The sequence below is a fragment of the Poecilia formosa genome, unplaced genomic scaffold (assembly GCF_000485575.1).
Source record: "Poecilia formosa unplaced genomic scaffold, Poecilia_formosa-5.1.2 Scaffold724, whole genome shotgun sequence".
Lineage (NCBI taxonomy): Eukaryota > Metazoa > Chordata > Actinopteri > Cyprinodontiformes > Poeciliidae > Poecilia > Poecilia formosa.
The window spans coordinates 54,884-70,618 of record NW_006800663.1 but is presented as its reverse complement, the minus strand read 5'-3'; the positions used below and the strand labels follow the sequence as shown (position 1 = coordinate 70,618).

General features: G+C 51.8%; 1 protein-coding gene across 15 annotated transcripts in view; it reads left to right on the top strand.

Moving 5' to 3' along the window:
- The window catches only part of herc1 (HECT and RLD domain containing E3 ubiquitin protein ligase family member 1), a 44,929-nt gene extending 29,283 nt beyond the window's left edge, over positions 1–15,646 (top strand). For 8 of the 15 annotated variants that reach the window (XM_016666432.1, XM_016666439.1, XM_016666433.1 and 5 more), the window contains exons 46-79: positions 353–621; positions 989–1,041; positions 1,123–1,323; positions 1,414–1,588; positions 1,661–1,928; positions 2,340–2,553; positions 2,698–2,957; positions 3,030–3,157; positions 3,976–4,112; positions 4,222–4,422; positions 5,370–5,500; positions 5,570–5,787; positions 5,864–5,978; positions 6,759–6,911; positions 6,983–7,084; positions 7,155–7,328; positions 8,134–8,433; positions 8,502–8,567; positions 8,637–8,762; positions 9,266–9,404; positions 9,486–9,667; positions 9,740–9,895; positions 9,969–10,091; positions 10,167–10,269; positions 10,772–10,941; positions 11,022–11,160; positions 11,397–11,566; positions 11,635–11,804; positions 11,889–12,054; positions 12,158–12,234; positions 12,638–12,890; positions 13,565–13,717; positions 13,794–14,099; positions 15,181–15,646. In XM_016666432.1, coding sequence (XP_016521918.1) covers positions 353–621; positions 989–1,041; positions 1,123–1,323; positions 1,414–1,588; positions 1,661–1,928; positions 2,340–2,553; positions 2,698–2,957; positions 3,030–3,157; positions 3,976–4,112; positions 4,222–4,422; positions 5,370–5,500; positions 5,570–5,787; positions 5,864–5,978; positions 6,759–6,911; positions 6,983–7,084; positions 7,155–7,328; positions 8,134–8,433; positions 8,502–8,567; positions 8,637–8,762; positions 9,266–9,404; positions 9,486–9,667; positions 9,740–9,895; positions 9,969–10,091; positions 10,167–10,269; positions 10,772–10,941; positions 11,022–11,160; positions 11,397–11,566; positions 11,635–11,804; positions 11,889–12,054; positions 12,158–12,234; positions 12,638–12,890; positions 13,565–13,717; positions 13,794–14,099; positions 15,181–15,366 — 5,784 coding nt within the window. In that variant the 3' untranslated portion in view covers positions 15,367–15,646. The remainder of the gene's footprint in view (positions 1–352; positions 622–988; positions 1,042–1,122; positions 1,324–1,413; positions 1,589–1,660; positions 1,929–2,339; positions 2,554–2,697; positions 2,958–3,029; positions 3,158–3,975; positions 4,113–4,221; positions 4,423–5,369; positions 5,501–5,569; positions 5,788–5,863; positions 5,979–6,758; positions 6,912–6,982; positions 7,085–7,154; positions 7,329–8,133; positions 8,434–8,501; positions 8,568–8,636; positions 8,763–9,265; positions 9,405–9,485; positions 9,668–9,739; positions 9,896–9,968; positions 10,092–10,166; positions 10,270–10,771; positions 10,942–11,021; positions 11,161–11,396; positions 11,567–11,634; positions 11,805–11,888; positions 12,055–12,157; positions 12,235–12,637; positions 12,891–13,564; positions 13,718–13,793; positions 14,100–15,180) is intronic. The other 7 variants (XM_016666444.1, XM_016666441.1, XM_016666443.1 and 4 more) reach the window with 4 other exon arrangements.
- The last annotated feature ends 89 nt before the right edge of the window (positions 15,647–15,735 follow it).

Sequence of the window (15,735 nt, the reverse complement as noted above, 5' to 3'; positions counted from 1 at the left end):
TCTTTATTGAAGTTCAAAACAAAAAGTACACATTGTACAACAGCTGAAAATCTGAAGAATTAAACGAACTAGCCCACTTTGGTTTGTTTTGGAGCGATATGGGGGGATGGTGAACTCTAGATGACCTAAAAAATAATTTTTAATATCTCAGAAACCAAAACTGCACAAACGAAAATTTTAACGGCACAAACCTGCACAAACGGAGCACTAACCATTCAGACTATTTGCTGAATTTTTTGACGTGGGTGGGGTGTCAGCTTCACACAGCTGTGTGTGTGTATGTGTATATGTGTGTGTGTGTGTGTGTGTGTGTGTGTGTGTGTGCTTTGACCTTTGCGTTTGTCCCTTGCAGCACGTGTGTGAGGCCGACGACCGAGACGAGGTGGTGGTGTGTGAGCTGTGTGAGGCCAACGTGGCCAACTTCAACCAGCACATGAAGAAGAGCCACCCCGGCTGCGGGCGCAGCGCCAACCGACAGGGTTACCGTAGCAACGGCTCCTACGTGGACGGCTGGTTTGGCGGGGAGTGCGGCAGCGGGAACCCGTACTACCTGCTGTGTGGCGGCTGCAGGGACAAATACCTGGCCATCAAGAGCAAAGCCAGAGTCCCTGCTGCAGAGAGGTCAGCTTCCTGTGGGCGGAGCCTGGCCTCACCTGTCCTCACCTGGCCTCACCTGTCCTCACCTGTCCTTGTCTTTGTCTCTTGTGCTTTTTGTTTGTCCTTCGTTTCATCTGTTCTTTTCTCTGTTGTCTTCGTTTCCATCAGAAAACTTTTATATGATGTAACATCCAGAGTTTTATCTTCATTGTTTCCTCAGTTTTAGTGATTAATTAAATCCAGTCAGACGGTCCGGTTTTAAACAGCTGCAGGATTCTTTCTTCTGCAGGATCAGACACAGGTCCGGTCCAGTCCGGTCCGATTTTAGCCTCAGCAGAGGTTTTATTCCTGGTTCTGTTCTGGACGTTGACCTGGTTGTTTCTGCGTTCAGGTACAAAGGCCAGGCACCGGACCTGCTGGGGAAGCAGGACAGCGTGTACGAAGGTGAGCTTCAGCGATGCGTCCCGCCTGGGGAGTCCAGCGGCGGTCTGACCCGGTCCTGGTTCTGGTTCTGTCCCGCTGCAGAGGATTGGGACATGCTGGATGTGGACGAAGACGAGAAGCTGACGGGGGAGGAGGAGTTTGAGCTGCTATCTGGCCCGCTGGGCCTGAGTGAGCGCCGCGTCGTCCCCGAACCCGTCCAGTTCCCCGACAGCGACCCGCTGGGAGCCTCGGTCGCCATGGTGACAGCCACCAACAGCATGGAGGAGACGCTGCTGCAGATAGGTAACGGCAGCAGCGACCTGAGCGGGTTTCAGTCTCAACGGGTTTCTCCGGTCCGATGTTTCGGCGTTCTAAGCCTGGTTTTGTCTGCAGGCTGCCAGACGTCGGTGGATAAAAGCTCGTCGGGCCGCATGACGCTGGGCGAACAGGCCGCCGCCCTGCAGAACCCCCACGATCGGGTCATGGCGCTCAGGAGGGTGACGGCCGCAGCGCAGGTGCTGCTGGCCCGCACCATGGTGATGAGGGCGCTGTCGCTGCTGTCTGTCAGGTGAGCCGGGGGTCAGCAGGGGTCACTGGAGGTCGGGTTCTGTAGCTCAGCTTCTGTGTTCCTGTCTTCCAGCGGCTCCAGCTGCAGCCTGGCGGCGGGCCTGGAGTCTCTGGGCCTGACCGACATCAGGACGCTGGTCCGCCTCATGTGCCTGGCGGCGGCGGGCCGGGCTGGCCTCTCCACCGGCCCGGCGGTGGGGGCAGGCCCCTCGGAGCGGCCCCGCGGCGCCGCCAAGGCCAGCAAGCCCATTTCCTGCCTGGCCTACCTGAGCACCGCGGTGGGCTGCCTGGCCTCCAACAGCCCCAACGCCGCCAAGCTGCTGGTGCAGCTCTGCACGCAGGTACCGACAGGTCACAGGAGGTCAGGGGAGACACAGGTCAAAGGTCAATGAGACACAGCAGCTGCCACGACAGCAGGAACTGAAGAGAGTCGATGCGTCTCTTGAGGTTTATGAAACGATGAGTCAACAGTAATGAGTCAGCGACTTGTTAGCATCTCAGCGCTAACGATTATTCCTTTAATCTGAGCTAAGGCTGAAACCATTAACCAGATGAATCGATTATTGAAATAATTACCTAAATTAGTAATCAGTCGCTTGCTAGAGTACACAGTATATGACCAGTTTATAATGAAAAATAAAGCTTTTTCTGTCAATCTGTTCTACCAGAACTCAGCCAGTGGCAGTTTTACCTTCACCTGATTCAAATTCTGTAAAACTTCAGGTTCAGGCAGTTTCATGTTTGTGTTCCAGAACCTGATCTCTGCGGCTATAGGCATGAACCTGACCACGGTAGACGACCCCATCCAGAGGAAGTTCCTGCCCAGCTTCCTGCGCGGCGTGGCCGAGGAGAACAAGCTCATCACCTCCCCCAACTTCGTGGTGACGCAGGCGCTGGTGGCGCTGCTGGCGGATAAGGGCGCCCGGCTGCGGCCCGTCTACGACAAGGCCGACCTGGAGAAGAGAGGTTTGTAGTTTCTCTGGTTCTGACAGACCAGAATCTGATGGGAACCTCCTGGTTCTGGCTCAGAAAGCCTCTGTTGCTACATGGTCTCCATTGTTCCTCCCTGACTCACCTGGTGTTCTTCACCTTCTGTTCCGTGTCGAGCAGGTCTAACTGCGCATTTATATGCCCATCCTTCCCATAATCCCTCCGCTGTAGGCCCCCTGGAGCTGGCCAACGCTCTGGCGGCCTGCTGCCTGTCCTCCAGGCTCTCCTCCCAGCACCGCCAGTGGGCTGCGCAGCAGCTGGTCCGCACGCTGGCCGCCCACGACCGTGACAACAGCCAGAGCCGGCCGCAGACCTTCGCCGACATGGCGGGGGATCTACGGAAGTGCTCCTTCATCAAGCTGGAGGCGCACCAGAGCAGGGTCGGTGGCTTCTTCTCCTCCTGTGGCGGCGGCCGGCTCCAATTTGGCTCCTGACCTCTCGTCTTCCCTCAGGTCATCACCTGCGGCTGGTGCAGTAAGAAAGGCCTGCTGGCCACCAGCGGCGGCGACGGGACGGTCCGGGTGTGGAACGTGACGAAGAGCCAGTACACGCTGCAGCAGACCTGCGTCTTCAACAAGGAGTGAGTTCCTCTGTCCCACAAAACTGGATCTCCTGGGGATAAACGTAGCAGAGCAGCAAGTGGAACCAAAGGGTTCATGGTTAGCATAGCGTTAGCATAGCGTTAGCATAGCGTTAGCATAGCGTTCAAGGTTCAGAGGCGGACACCGCTGACTAGTTAGCTTCACTAACCCTAGAGTGCTAGTCGTAAATATTAATTACGCTAATGCTAAAACGTTACACCAACACCTAGCAGAAGCTAATGCTTAACCCTTCTAGGCGGGATGTGTCGCCGGCGACACATCCAAATTTGCAGTACCGTAATTCCGCCACACGTAACGCTATCTGAAAAATTCCAACGGTTTCTGAAAGGGGAGGCGTTGCCCTTTCCAGCAAGGAGGGCACTCGTTTTATAGACGGCATATTGCGAAAATAACTTGCTGGATATTGAAAGTTCCAGTTGTTATCGATACATGGGTAAGTATATCATCTCACAGGACATTTAAAGAACTACTTACAGTTAAAATAAGGAAGGTTTATTTAGGCAGACGCTTGAAACTCCGGCGTAAAAGGGTTAAACATTAAAGCACTAAATTTCACCATGTTGACTTTTTCATCAGTATTAAAGAATTATTGACTTAACATAACTGCCTATAACTTTCTGAGAAGTTACTTGTAAGTTAGTTTTGTCTTATTTCATGTGTACTGAGATATTTGCACTGGAAATGAGAGGTTAGTGTTTTTGCAGTGTGGAATCCGGTGCAGAAATCTGGGCTTCAGATTTATTTAATCTTTTCTCAGCAGAGGGTCCATGACTGTATGTCTCTGTCTGTCCTCCAGTGATGTCTCCTCGGAGGACGGGATGTCCGCTCTGGGCTCTCCCAGTGACCCTTGCCTGTCTCCTCTGGCCTGGAGTGTGACTGGAAAATATCTGGCATCAGCCATGGAGAAAATGGTCAACATCTGGCAAGTTAACGGTAAAGCTGCTGTTTCCTGCTGCTGTTCCCCTCCCATCCTGTAGGGGTAAACCTGCAGATGCAGGTTTCTGTGTGAAAGCTGGTTCAGATCTGGCTGGTCCTCCCGCAGGCGGTAAAGGCCTGCTGGACGTGCAGCCCCACTGGGTGTCGGCGCTGGCGTGGCCGGAGGAGGAGGCGGAGTCTCTGTGGTGCAGCGAGCCCAAAGACATGCTGCTGGTGGGCCGGATGGACGGGTCGCTGGGCCTCATCGAGGTCCTGGACGCCAGCGACATGCACCGCAGCGAGCTGGAGCACTGCTACAGGAAAGACGGTAGGAACGATGCGACCTGAACCGGACATTTCCATGACAGAATGACCAACAGATCAGATTTTATGAATGCATCGCAGGCCAGTTATATGTGGAACGTTTGAAAAACTGAAATAAACAGTAATTAATGGGGAAAAACTACAACTAACTGGAACTGTGTTGTGCGTTTATAAAGCTAATTAGAACACACTGAAATTATAGAAGTAATATTCTTTGTTTTCCTTTTTATTGGCCTTTTGAACTGATGTGGAATAAGCAGTTTGCCGGTAAATCACGGCGCTCCGTAAACCTCCTGGCGGCTACGCTAGTGCGCAAATGGAAACGGCAGAAGTTAGGAGGAAACTTCAGTCAGTTGATGTTCAACAATAATTGAATACATTTTTTGCAAATGTTATTTTTTATTAAGTATTCATAACCCAATAGTTGTAAACATAATCACAATAAAATACTTTGACTTTTTGAATTCTGTACATAAAATTAACTAAATATTAAAACAACTAAAATTCCTACTGTAAGTAATAAAAACTAAACAATATTTAATTAATAAGTAAAAAAACTAGCAAACCGACTCTAAAACCTAATTAAAACTAACTGAACAAGACAAACAAAAAGTGAAGTGAAACTAAACTTTAATTAAATCCCAAAGTCTCCTCATCTCCGATTATTATCAGATTTTTTCCCATGTGACCTGTATCTGCCGCTGATTCTCGACAGACGTCTGACAACTTTAAAATCAAGATTCGCTCCTCCATTAGCCTCCATGTTCACTCCCACTGAGCATGCTCAGTAGGTGGGATGTTACTGGGCCTCTGCTGGGCCTGCAGGAAGCTTTTAGGTTGCTTCACCCAGGAACACGTCGCATCCATCTAGAAATGTGTGAAAAGAACCAGATTTCAGGATCAATCTGAACGTGGGGCCTGCAGCGTGAACATGTGAGTGTCGCCCCCCAGTGGCCGTGATGCACATCGCCTGGTACAGCGAGGACCGGCCGTTCGCCGTGGGATACGCCGACGGAAAGCTGCTGATCGGATCCAAGGAGCCGCTGGAGAAAGGAGCCGTGGTCGTGATCGACGCTCACAAGGTAACCGGGCCGTCCGGACCCGACCAGAACCATTCCTCCAGCTGGCGCTCATGGCGGTCTGTCCCTCAGGAGTCCATCACCAGCATGAAGTGGAGCCCCAACGGCCAGATCCTGCTGAGCTGCGCCAAGGAGGAGACGGTGAAGCTGTGGGCCGCCCCAGACCGGGACTCGGGTCCGGGTTCTGGCTGGCGCTGCCTGCAGAGCCTGCGCCACCCCTCCCTGGTGAACGGCGTGGCGTGGTGCGGCCTGCCGGGCCGCGGACCCAGACCGCTCAGCATGCTCGCCATGTAGGTCTCAGCTGCAGCCGGGCCGACCCGAACGGTTCCGGTTCTCCTCCTGAACGGCAAACTGCTTGTCTTCCAGATGCTGCCAGAACGGCCTGGTGTCGGTTTGGACCGTTCCTCAGGAAATCTGCCACTTCCCAGAATCCTCAGACTCAGAGACGCTGTGGGAGAACGACGCCAAACCCAAACTACTGGTAATGCGAGACGCACCTCTGGCCACCGGAGCCGAACATGAAGAGTTGTCCTTCCACCAAACTTTTACTTTGTTCAATTCAGACACAAAACTACAAGAGAAGAAGAAAATGTCTTGCGTATATCTGGATTTATCGATTGTTTTTGTAATGTCGTTTTAGCAATCAAAATTACATATTTTCTTTTTTATGCTCCTTTAGAAATATTTGCAAGGAATGTTAAGATATTTGTGACTTAGTTTCCAGTGATCAGTGTAGAAGAAGTGAGAAATACTGCCACCTGCAGGTGGAAGGTAGCGTTTCTTAAAGTTTTTGACCATTTTTGCTGAAAATTGTAAAAATAAATTCACAATTGTGTATTAGCACAAAAGAAGCTAATGATTTTGTGTGAATTTCCACAAAGACCTGGAGGGATTGAAAAGTTAAAAGTTTAAACTAGTGGTGTCCGAATACCTGCAGGCCTCAAGTTTTAGAAAAACAACAAAAGGTTTGATTTTGTTTTGCTGTTGAGCATTAAAATAAGCTTGCAATATTTGGATGAAAGAAGTCAGGTTTCTGTAACAAAGGTCATCTGTAAATCCTTGTAGATCCAAAATGTTTTTAAAAGCAAAGCATGCAGTAAATTCTTGGTTTAAAAAAGGATTTTTCTGTTTCCTCTTTAGAATCGATCAGGAAGTTGTTATTTCCTGAAATCTTTTTTACAGTAACGGCTGATGATTCAGATGTTTGTGGTCGTATTTTCAGTCAGCTTCACATCAAATGAGACTCGTTTGGATGGTTTTGTTGCAGTCGCCGCGTTGGGCCGAGGACGGAGCCGTGTCCGTCCTCCAGTTGAAGGGACACATCACGCCGGTCCGGACGCTGGCCTTCAGCCCCGACGGCCTGGCGCTGGCCTCCGGCGGCGTCGGCGGCCTCATGAACATCTGGTCTCTGCGGGTAAGAGGCGAACATCTGGACCGGCCAGATTTCCTTCCTCCTTCACTCACTGCTTGCTTCCTGTCTGACAGGACGGATCCGTCCTGCAGACCGTCGTCGCCGGATCCGGAGCCATCCAGAACATTGTCTGGATCCCAGATGTGGGCGTGGCCGTCTGCTCCAACAGGTCAAAGGTTAGACGTCGGACTCTTCTGTTCCTCCTCGTCTCCATCGCCTTTCTCTGAGTGTCTGTCGCGTCTCCAGGACGTTCTGGTGGTGAACTGCTCCAAAGAGTTCATGGCGTCCAACCACGTGCTGGCGACGTGCCGCTCGGCGCTGAAGCGGCAAGGCGTGGTCGGCCTCAACGTGGCGCCCTGCATGCGGGCGTTCCTGGAGCGGCTGCCGGTGATGCTGCAGGAGCAGTACGCCTACGAGAAGGTAGGCTGAGAGACGCGTCTCCATGGAAACCACTCATCAGGCAATATGAGTCTTTATTGATTAGATTGTTTTAATCCTGCCAAACTGGTGGCCGGACCGTTTTATCCATACTTTTAACTCACGCCGTTGTTGTTTATTTTTAAGCAGTTATGAGGCAAAACCTTAAAGCTGCAGTACGTAACTTTGTTAAAATATATTTTTTACATATTAGTTCAACCTGTAATCATGTTGTGACATGAAACAGCTGATCTGTGATCAGATCGATCTCTCCCGAGCAAAAACAACCAAACTGCTACGACATGGAGAGCAAAAAGATATTTAATAAAAGTTTTAAACTGCTTGTACCCAGTTAAATATGGACATGGATGATCAACATTGTATATGAAGATGAATGTACTGATGCCTCTCCACTGCATGTGTTCAATAAAAAAACAAGGATAAAAACTGCAGCTTTAATCTGCTGCTGTTACTCTGTAAGGTGTTGCTAGGCAACCAGAGACTGAGCTAAGCTACCCAGCTAGCTTAGCTGGGAGTGAGAGGTTGAGCGGCTGAAGCCTTCCTCTGCCTACATCTCCCAGAATGCCGTTCGGTTCCGGATCGGAGTTCAGTGGATATTCTGTCGGACGTTTTATCTGTCGATATTGATCAGGTGTCTGTCATGATATTTATTGTTACTGATTTGCTGTCCGGCCTTCTGAGGCGGTTCTGAAGCCAAGCCGGGTCGGCCCAAACCCTCGGGTCCATTCCTGGTTTCTGTAAACAGGAAGTGGATTTTCTGACGGCGTGCTGGTCTGGTTTCCTGCAGCCTCACGTGGTTTGTGGCGAGCAGCTCGTCCACAGCCCCTACATGCAGTGCCTGGCGTCGCTGGCGGTCGGCCTCCACCTGGACCAGCTCCTGTGCCGCCCCCCCGCGCCGCCCCACCTCCGCCGCTGTCCTCCAGAGTCCGGCACCGCCGTCTGGAGCACCAGCGAGTGGGCGTGGCTCGACTGCTTCTCCACCACCGTCAAGGCGGCCGAGGCCCTAGCCCGCGGCGCCACGTTCCCGGACTCCTTCTGCGTTCCTGACCTGGAGCCGGTGCCCAAGGAGGAGATGGCTCTGGTGATGGTGAGAGGCGGCGGCGGCGGCCTGACCGGTGGCTCCGCGGCTCACTCTAACGCTCTGTCTGTTTCCAGGACAACGGGAAGTGGGCGGCCGGGATGGACGAGCAGATCATGTCCTGGGCCACGTCCAGGCCGGAGGTAGATCCAGACCCGCCTCCTGGAGTCATCTGAGGGTCCGGCCTGCCTCACCTGTGTGTTTGTCTCCAGGACTGGCACCTGGGGGGGAAGTGTGACGTCTTCCTGTGGGGAGCGGGTCGGCATGGCCAGCTGGCCGAGGCCGGCAGGAACATCCTGGTTCCGACCACCGCCCCGTCCTTCTCACAGGCCCAGCAGGTTCTGATGACACACCAGCAACTGCTAGCTCACATGCTAGCTGTGCTAAGCCTAAAGCATTAATCAGAATCAGTGCTAAAGTGTTGCACCATCACAGTATTTAGCAGTAGCTAGTGCCATTCCTGCATGACATCGTATGTACCTGTAGCTACCGCTAAATCGCTACACTATCACAGTATTTAGCAGGGACTAGCGCTAAATTGTGAAACCAAAACAGTAGTTAGCAGTAGCATATGCTAAAGAGCTCTACAAACACGCTACTTAGCAGTAGCTAATATTGAAGTGCTACACCAACATGCTATGCAGCGATATGTAACGCTAAAACATGAGGAGACGAAAGGAAACGGCAGAAAAAAAACCAAATAATTAAAATTTATCTGAAAAATTTCTTTAGGTGTCGCTAAACGTTTTCAAGGTTAGCGAAAGACCTTAACAGAAAATAAGCACCACTATTAGCTGATGTGCTGGATTAGCCTGAACCTGATCAGGTGTTGGTTTTGCAGGTGGTTTGTGGTCAGAACTGCACCTTTGTGATCCAGCCCAACGGGTCGGTGTTGGCCTGTGGAGAGGGCAGCTACGGCCGCCTGGGACAGGGGAACTCCGACGACCTGCACGTCCTCACCATCATCTCTGCTCTGCAAGGTGAGCTGGCCCCCGGCGACCAGAACCGGTTTGGATCCTAGAACCATCCAGAACACCAGTGGTTTGGTTTTCCGCCTCCAGGATTCGTGGTGACCCAGCTGGTGACGTCGTGCGGCAGCGACGGCCACTCCATGGCTCTGACGGAGAGCGGCGAGGTCTTCAGCTGGGGGGATGGCGACTACGGCAAGCTGGGCCACGGCAACAGTGATCGCCAGCGCCGACCGCGGCAGATCGAGGCGCTGCAGGGAGAGGAGGTGGTCCAGGTGGGTCCGTCTGCAGGAACATTTAAACTGCGGGTTCTTCAGCTCTTGGTCCTCACGCTCTCTGCCCTGCAGATGTCGTGTGGATTCAAACACTCTGCGGTGGTGACGGCCGATGGGAAGCTTTTCACCTTCGGTAACGGAGATTACGGCCGACTGGGGCTGGGAAACACGTCCAACAAGAAGCTTCCAGAGAAGGTGACGGCTCTGGAGGGTTACCAAGTGGGACAGGTGAGCGATCCCCAAGCAGCCGAGTTCTGATGGACAGAGGACGGCGGCGGCTCATGCTGCCGGTTCTCCTCAGGTGGCCTGCGGTCTGAACCACACGCTGGTCGTCTCTGCGGACGGAAGCATGGTTTGGGCCTTCGGTGATGGAGACTATGGGAAACTGGGACTCGGGAACTCGACGGCCAAGTCTTCTCCCCAGGTAGGATTGGGCTGAAGAGGGAAGAGCTGAGCTGAGCTGTTTGGCTTGTAACTGACGCTGTCTCTAACTCCGCAGAAGGTGGACATCCTCTGTGGGACGGGGATCCAGAAGGTGGCTTGTGGGACGCAGTTCTCTGTGGCTTTAACCAAAGACGGCAAAGTTTACACGTTCGGCCAAGGTTACCTCAATGTTCCTCACCTGTCTGCTCTAAGATTAGTGGTTCTGTCCTCATGTTGAAGCAAACCCAAACCCAGAGGAGCCTGATAATATAACTAGAACATTTCTGAAGAAACGTGAAGGAGCCTGCCGAAATGTTTCTCTGCTAGAACCAGACGTTGGAGCATCAAACCCTAAACGGCTTCAAACTGCAGAGAGCTGGTCTTTGTTGCATGTCATGAATATGTAAATAATTAGCTAAAATGCTACTGTTAGCCTACATGTTGTCAGTAGCATCAGGACTATCAGTAGCATGTTGACCTCCAGACCTGAGCTGGAATGCTAAGGTTAGCTAAAATTATGTCACTAGCATGTTGACTAACATTGACTTATGTTATAAAGGGCCTAAAATTAGCCGACATGCTAATGCTACAACATGGAGAAATGACTCCGTTGGTCCTGAATAATAATAATAATCGCTTGGTGTTTCTAATGTTGAGATGTTTTCTTGCGTCCCGTTAAAGACCGGCTGATCGGACTCCCAGAAGGCCGAGCTCGGAACCACAACCGGCCCCAGCAGGTTCCGGCGCTGTCTGGGATCCACATTCAGGACGTGGCGGTCGGCGCCGAGCACACGCTGGTTCTGTCCTCCACTGGAGACGTCTACGCCTGGGGCAGCAACTCAGAGGGACAGGTAACCCGCGGCCCGACCGGTCCGACCCCACCGGGTCCACAGGTTCGGTCCTGACCCGCTCTGTTGATCCGATCCCGCAGCTGGGTCTGGGCCACACCAACCACGTCAGAGAGCCCACGCTGGTGACGGCGCTACAGGGCAAGAACATCAACCAGATCTCTGCTGGACGCTGCCACAGCGCCGCCTGGACGGCGCCCTGCGTGCCGCCGCGCGCGCCAGGTGGGTCCGGTTCTGAACCGGCGGTCTGGTTCTTGCTCTTCAGTTCAGACCTAGTTATGTAATGAGTTGTTGGACCTTAAAATAAGCCATGTAGTTCTGGCTGGACCCAGATCTGATCTGGATGTTGTCTTCAGTCAAAGTGATGAATTAAATCCTGATCCTGATGCAGCCCCTCCTCAGCCTTCTGCTGTAAAACAGCCTCCATCTTTTCTCCTCCTCGTCTTCGTCGCCTTCAGGCTCGTCGGTTCCGCTCCAGCTGGGCCTCCCGGTGGCGGTTCCGCCTCAGTACAGCGGGCTGAAGGAGGTCAGCATGGAGGCGGTGAGGGCGCGGCTCCGCCTCCTTTACCATTTCTCCGACCTCATGTACTCATCATGGCGGCTGCTGAACCTCAGCCCCAACAACCAGGTGAGATCAGAACCGCAGCAGAACCTCCAGAACCCGGCCGGCCGTCCTCACTACCTGTTTTTCCACAGAGCTGCACCTCCCACTACAACGCCGGGACCTGGGGCATCGTCCAGGGCCAGTTGCGCCCCCTGCTGGCTCCCCGGGTCTACACCCTGCCCATGGTGCGCTCCATCGGGAAGACCATGGTTCAGGGGAAGAACTACGGCCCGCAGATCACTGTCAAGCGGATCTCCACCCGGTCAGTGACCCGTCCGCCTTGTAAGCCCACTTTAGAGTCCAGAACCCGACTGACGCTCCGGTTCCTCTCTCCGCCTCGGCCCAGCGGCCGGAAGTGCAAACCGATCTTCGTCCAGATCGCCCGGCAGGTGGTGAAGCTGAACGCCTCCGACCTGCGGCTGCCGTCCCGCGCCTGGAAGGTCAAGCTGGTGGGCGAGGGGGCGGACGACGCGGGCGGCGTGTTTGATGACACCATCACCGAGATGTGCCAGGTATTCCCAGCTCTGAGCTTCCCCCACCGACTCCAGGGGTTTCCAGGAGTTTCCAGGGGTTTCCAGGAGTTTCCAGGTGACTGATGGTGGGAATGTTTTGCAGGAGCTGGAGACGGGTGTGGTGGACCTGCTGATCCCCTCCCCTAACGCCACCGCAGAGGTCGGCTACAACCGAGACAGGTGAGCAGCATGAAAGCTGTAAAATCCCACTGCCAGTGAACTCACCTCATGGTTATAAGAGTGATGGAAATGATCAAAAACGAAGCAACGACAAAGTAATAAACATCACCTGATGAGGAATTAATTTGACATTTTGTTCCATTTGTGTTCAGTTCAGGTTTACTAGATAAAAATCCTGTGAATTTAGTTTAATTCATGAGTAAAATCTGAATGAAAACAGTAAATTAAAGATTTATGGCCTGATTGCTCCCAAAACCGTCACGGGGAAATGTTTGGACGACAGATTCAGAGACTTGTTTCCGCATCTGTAAAAAGAAAATGTTTCTGCAAAAGTTGAGAAGACGACAGTGATCGATTATCAGTATTGGAGCTGCATCGCTCTAATCTTCTCGTTTTCCTCCAGGTTCCTTTTCAACCCGTCCGCCTGCCTGGACGAGCACATGATCCAGTTCAAGTTCCTGGGCATCCTGATGGGCGTAGCGGTGCGCACCAAGAAGCCGCTGGACCTGCACCTGGCGCCGTTGGTATGGAAACAGCTGTGCTGCATCCCGCTGCAGCTGGAGGACCTGGAGGAGGTGGACCTGCTGTACGTCCAGACGCTGAAGAGCATCCTGCACATCGAGGACAGCGGCATCACCGAGGACAGCTTCCACGAGGTGGGGACCGGGACCCAGTCGGGCCGGGACCGGGCCATTCTGATCCGAGTTAGAATAGAATATCTGTATTCCTCCTCCAGTGCCAACAGACGGGTTCCTCCGGCTGCGGCCTGGGCGGCACCGCCGTTCATCACATGGGCACAAAGACAAAAAGAGGGGAAATCACAGCTATGTGGAGGCGTCTCTAACAGGACACAGCCTGCTAGCCTGCTAGCCTGTTAGCCTGTTAGCCTGTTAGCCTGTTAGCCTGTTATTTTGTTCAAGGATTGCATCCAGTTGTGTTGGGGAATGAAAGGTGGCAAACGAACATGCGAAAACATGTTTTTCTCACTGCTCCATCTTCACCGGGAGGAGATTTATTCAGCACATCTGAGTACGAATTTAAAGTTTAACAAATGATCTCCCAACTTTTAATGGTTGCAGGACTTTTTACAGAATTGTATCTGTTGCTGTGTGTTTGGAAGTTTTGACCTATGGCATCGTTTTGGCTCACATCAAAATGAGCGCTGACGGGATTTTCCCTGATGCGATCCGAATGGATCTGTGGAAACTTGGGTAGTCGACACCAGAACCGGCCTGTTGGTGGCGCTCCAGCTGCTGCTGTTGGTCTGTCAGGCCCAGTCAGGTTGGTTCTGTTGGTTCTGTTAAGCCCGGTTCTACTGGTTCTGTTCCAGATGATACCTCTGGACTCGTTCGTGGGTCAGAGCGCGGACGGGAAGATGGTTCCCATAATTCCCGGCGGAGGCAGCATCCCGCTCTCCTTCTCCAACAGGAAGGAGTACGTGGAGCGGGCCGTCGAGTACCGGCTGCACGAGATCGACCGACAGGTAAACCGAGTCTGGCCGGACCAGAACCAGAACCGGAACCGCTCACTAACCTGTCTGTTCTCCTCCCGTCCGCCAGGTGGCGGCGGTGCGTGAGGGCATGTCGTGGATCGTGCCGGTGCCGCTGCTGTCGCTGCTGACGGCGCGGCAGCTGGAGCAGATGGTGTGCGGCATGCCGGAGATCTGCTGCGAGGTTCTGAAGAAGGTGGTCCGGTACCGGGAGGTGGACGAGCAGCACGCACTGGTCCAGTGGTTCTGGCAGACCCTGGAGGAGTTCTCCAACGACGAGCGCGTCCTCTTCATGCGCTTCGTCTCTGGGCGCTCCCGGCTGCCCGCCAACACCGCCGACATCTCACAGCGGTTCCAGATCATGAAGGTGGACCGGGTGAGTGGACCGACCCAAACCGGCAGGGACCGACCCAAACCGGTCAATACCGGCCTGGACCGACCCAAACCGGCCCGGACCGACCCAAACCGGCAGGGACTGAACCAAACCGGCCCGGACCGGCCAGGACCGAACCAAACCAGCCGATACCGACCCAAACCAACACAGACAACTTTCCATGTTCCTCACTGTAGTTGACCCGGTTCTGCTCAGGAAACAAACAGAATTGGCTTCTGGCCCATTTAGCAAACCCAGAGATGATGCTACAAAACCAAAGCGATTAATCGATTAGTAAAATAATCGATTAATCGTCAGCTGGACCAGAAAGAAACAAATCAGAGCAGCGATTAAAGCCAAACTGCTCAAAGTATTAATGCTGCCAATCGATTAAAACATGAATCAAACGCTGATTAATGACTGACAGGAAGAATGGCAAACAACATTTCAGTAAATTATATTTTACCAAAGCTCGACGGCGTATTACAGCCAGAAAAAAAGACTAAATTTCTACCAAAAAAAACTCCAAAATTTCCAGAAAAAACTTTGAGATTTCTGATGTTGAAAAGTCAAAATTGTAAGATTTTTCAAACAGAAATTTACAAGATATTTTCTTGTGGTTTGTAGTTTTTTTGTGTGTGTTTTTTGATTTAGCAAATCTTTTGGCTTTTCAAAGTCAGAAATGTTCCAAAAGTTGAAAATTTGATTATAAGTTATATTCTATAATCGTAGAACTGAAAAGCGTGAGCTTACTCTGGATGTTGTAGATATAAGGAGTAAATTTCTGCCAAAATCTCAGAAACCTTTAGAAAAATCTTGGAAATTTTTGTAAAGCCAAAAAAGACTTCCTATTGTCTTCAATGGCCTTTAATAGATGATCATAAAAAACTGATTACATCTTTTAAATTATAGATAGAATTTAAAATTTGATTAAAAAATTATTTCTACATTTTTTAAGATTTTATTTTTCAAATTCGGTTGAATTGGACTTCATTGTGACTAGTCAGAACAGCAGCAGTTAGACAGACCGACTGACGGCTGTATCCGCTCCTCCTCTCTGCTGACGCTCTCTGTTCCTCCTCAGCCGTACGACAGCCTCCCCACCTCCCAGACCTGCTTCTTCCAGCTGCGCCTGCCTCCGTACTCCAGCCAGGCCGTCATGGCCGAGCGGCTGCGCTATGCCATCAACAACTGCCGCTCCATCGACATGGACAACTACATGCTCTCCCGCAACGTGGACAACGCCGAGGGCTCCGACACGGACTACTGATGCTTCCACGCGGCTGCAAACTCTTTTACATCCGTTTTATTTCTCTAATGGCACAACCTTCATTTCTCTCTGTGGTTTATTAGTTTTTATCATGGAAATCCACAGGAAGCGCGTTAATTCTGGTTTCCTCCCACAGAGCTCCTTGGAAACATGTACAGAATATCTGGGTAAAGATTGTACATTGTGTAAAATGCTTCGTTAGGAAAATGTTTTGCATTGTATCCATATTTATTGTTTTCATTGGCGGCAGCAAGTTTCCCAAAGCAAACAAAATAAAAAAAAACTATAAAATTGCTGCAGAATTGATCTGTTGAAATATGCATTTGATATGGCAAGCTGGTTTAGCATAAAATTTAAAGCCACTAAAGG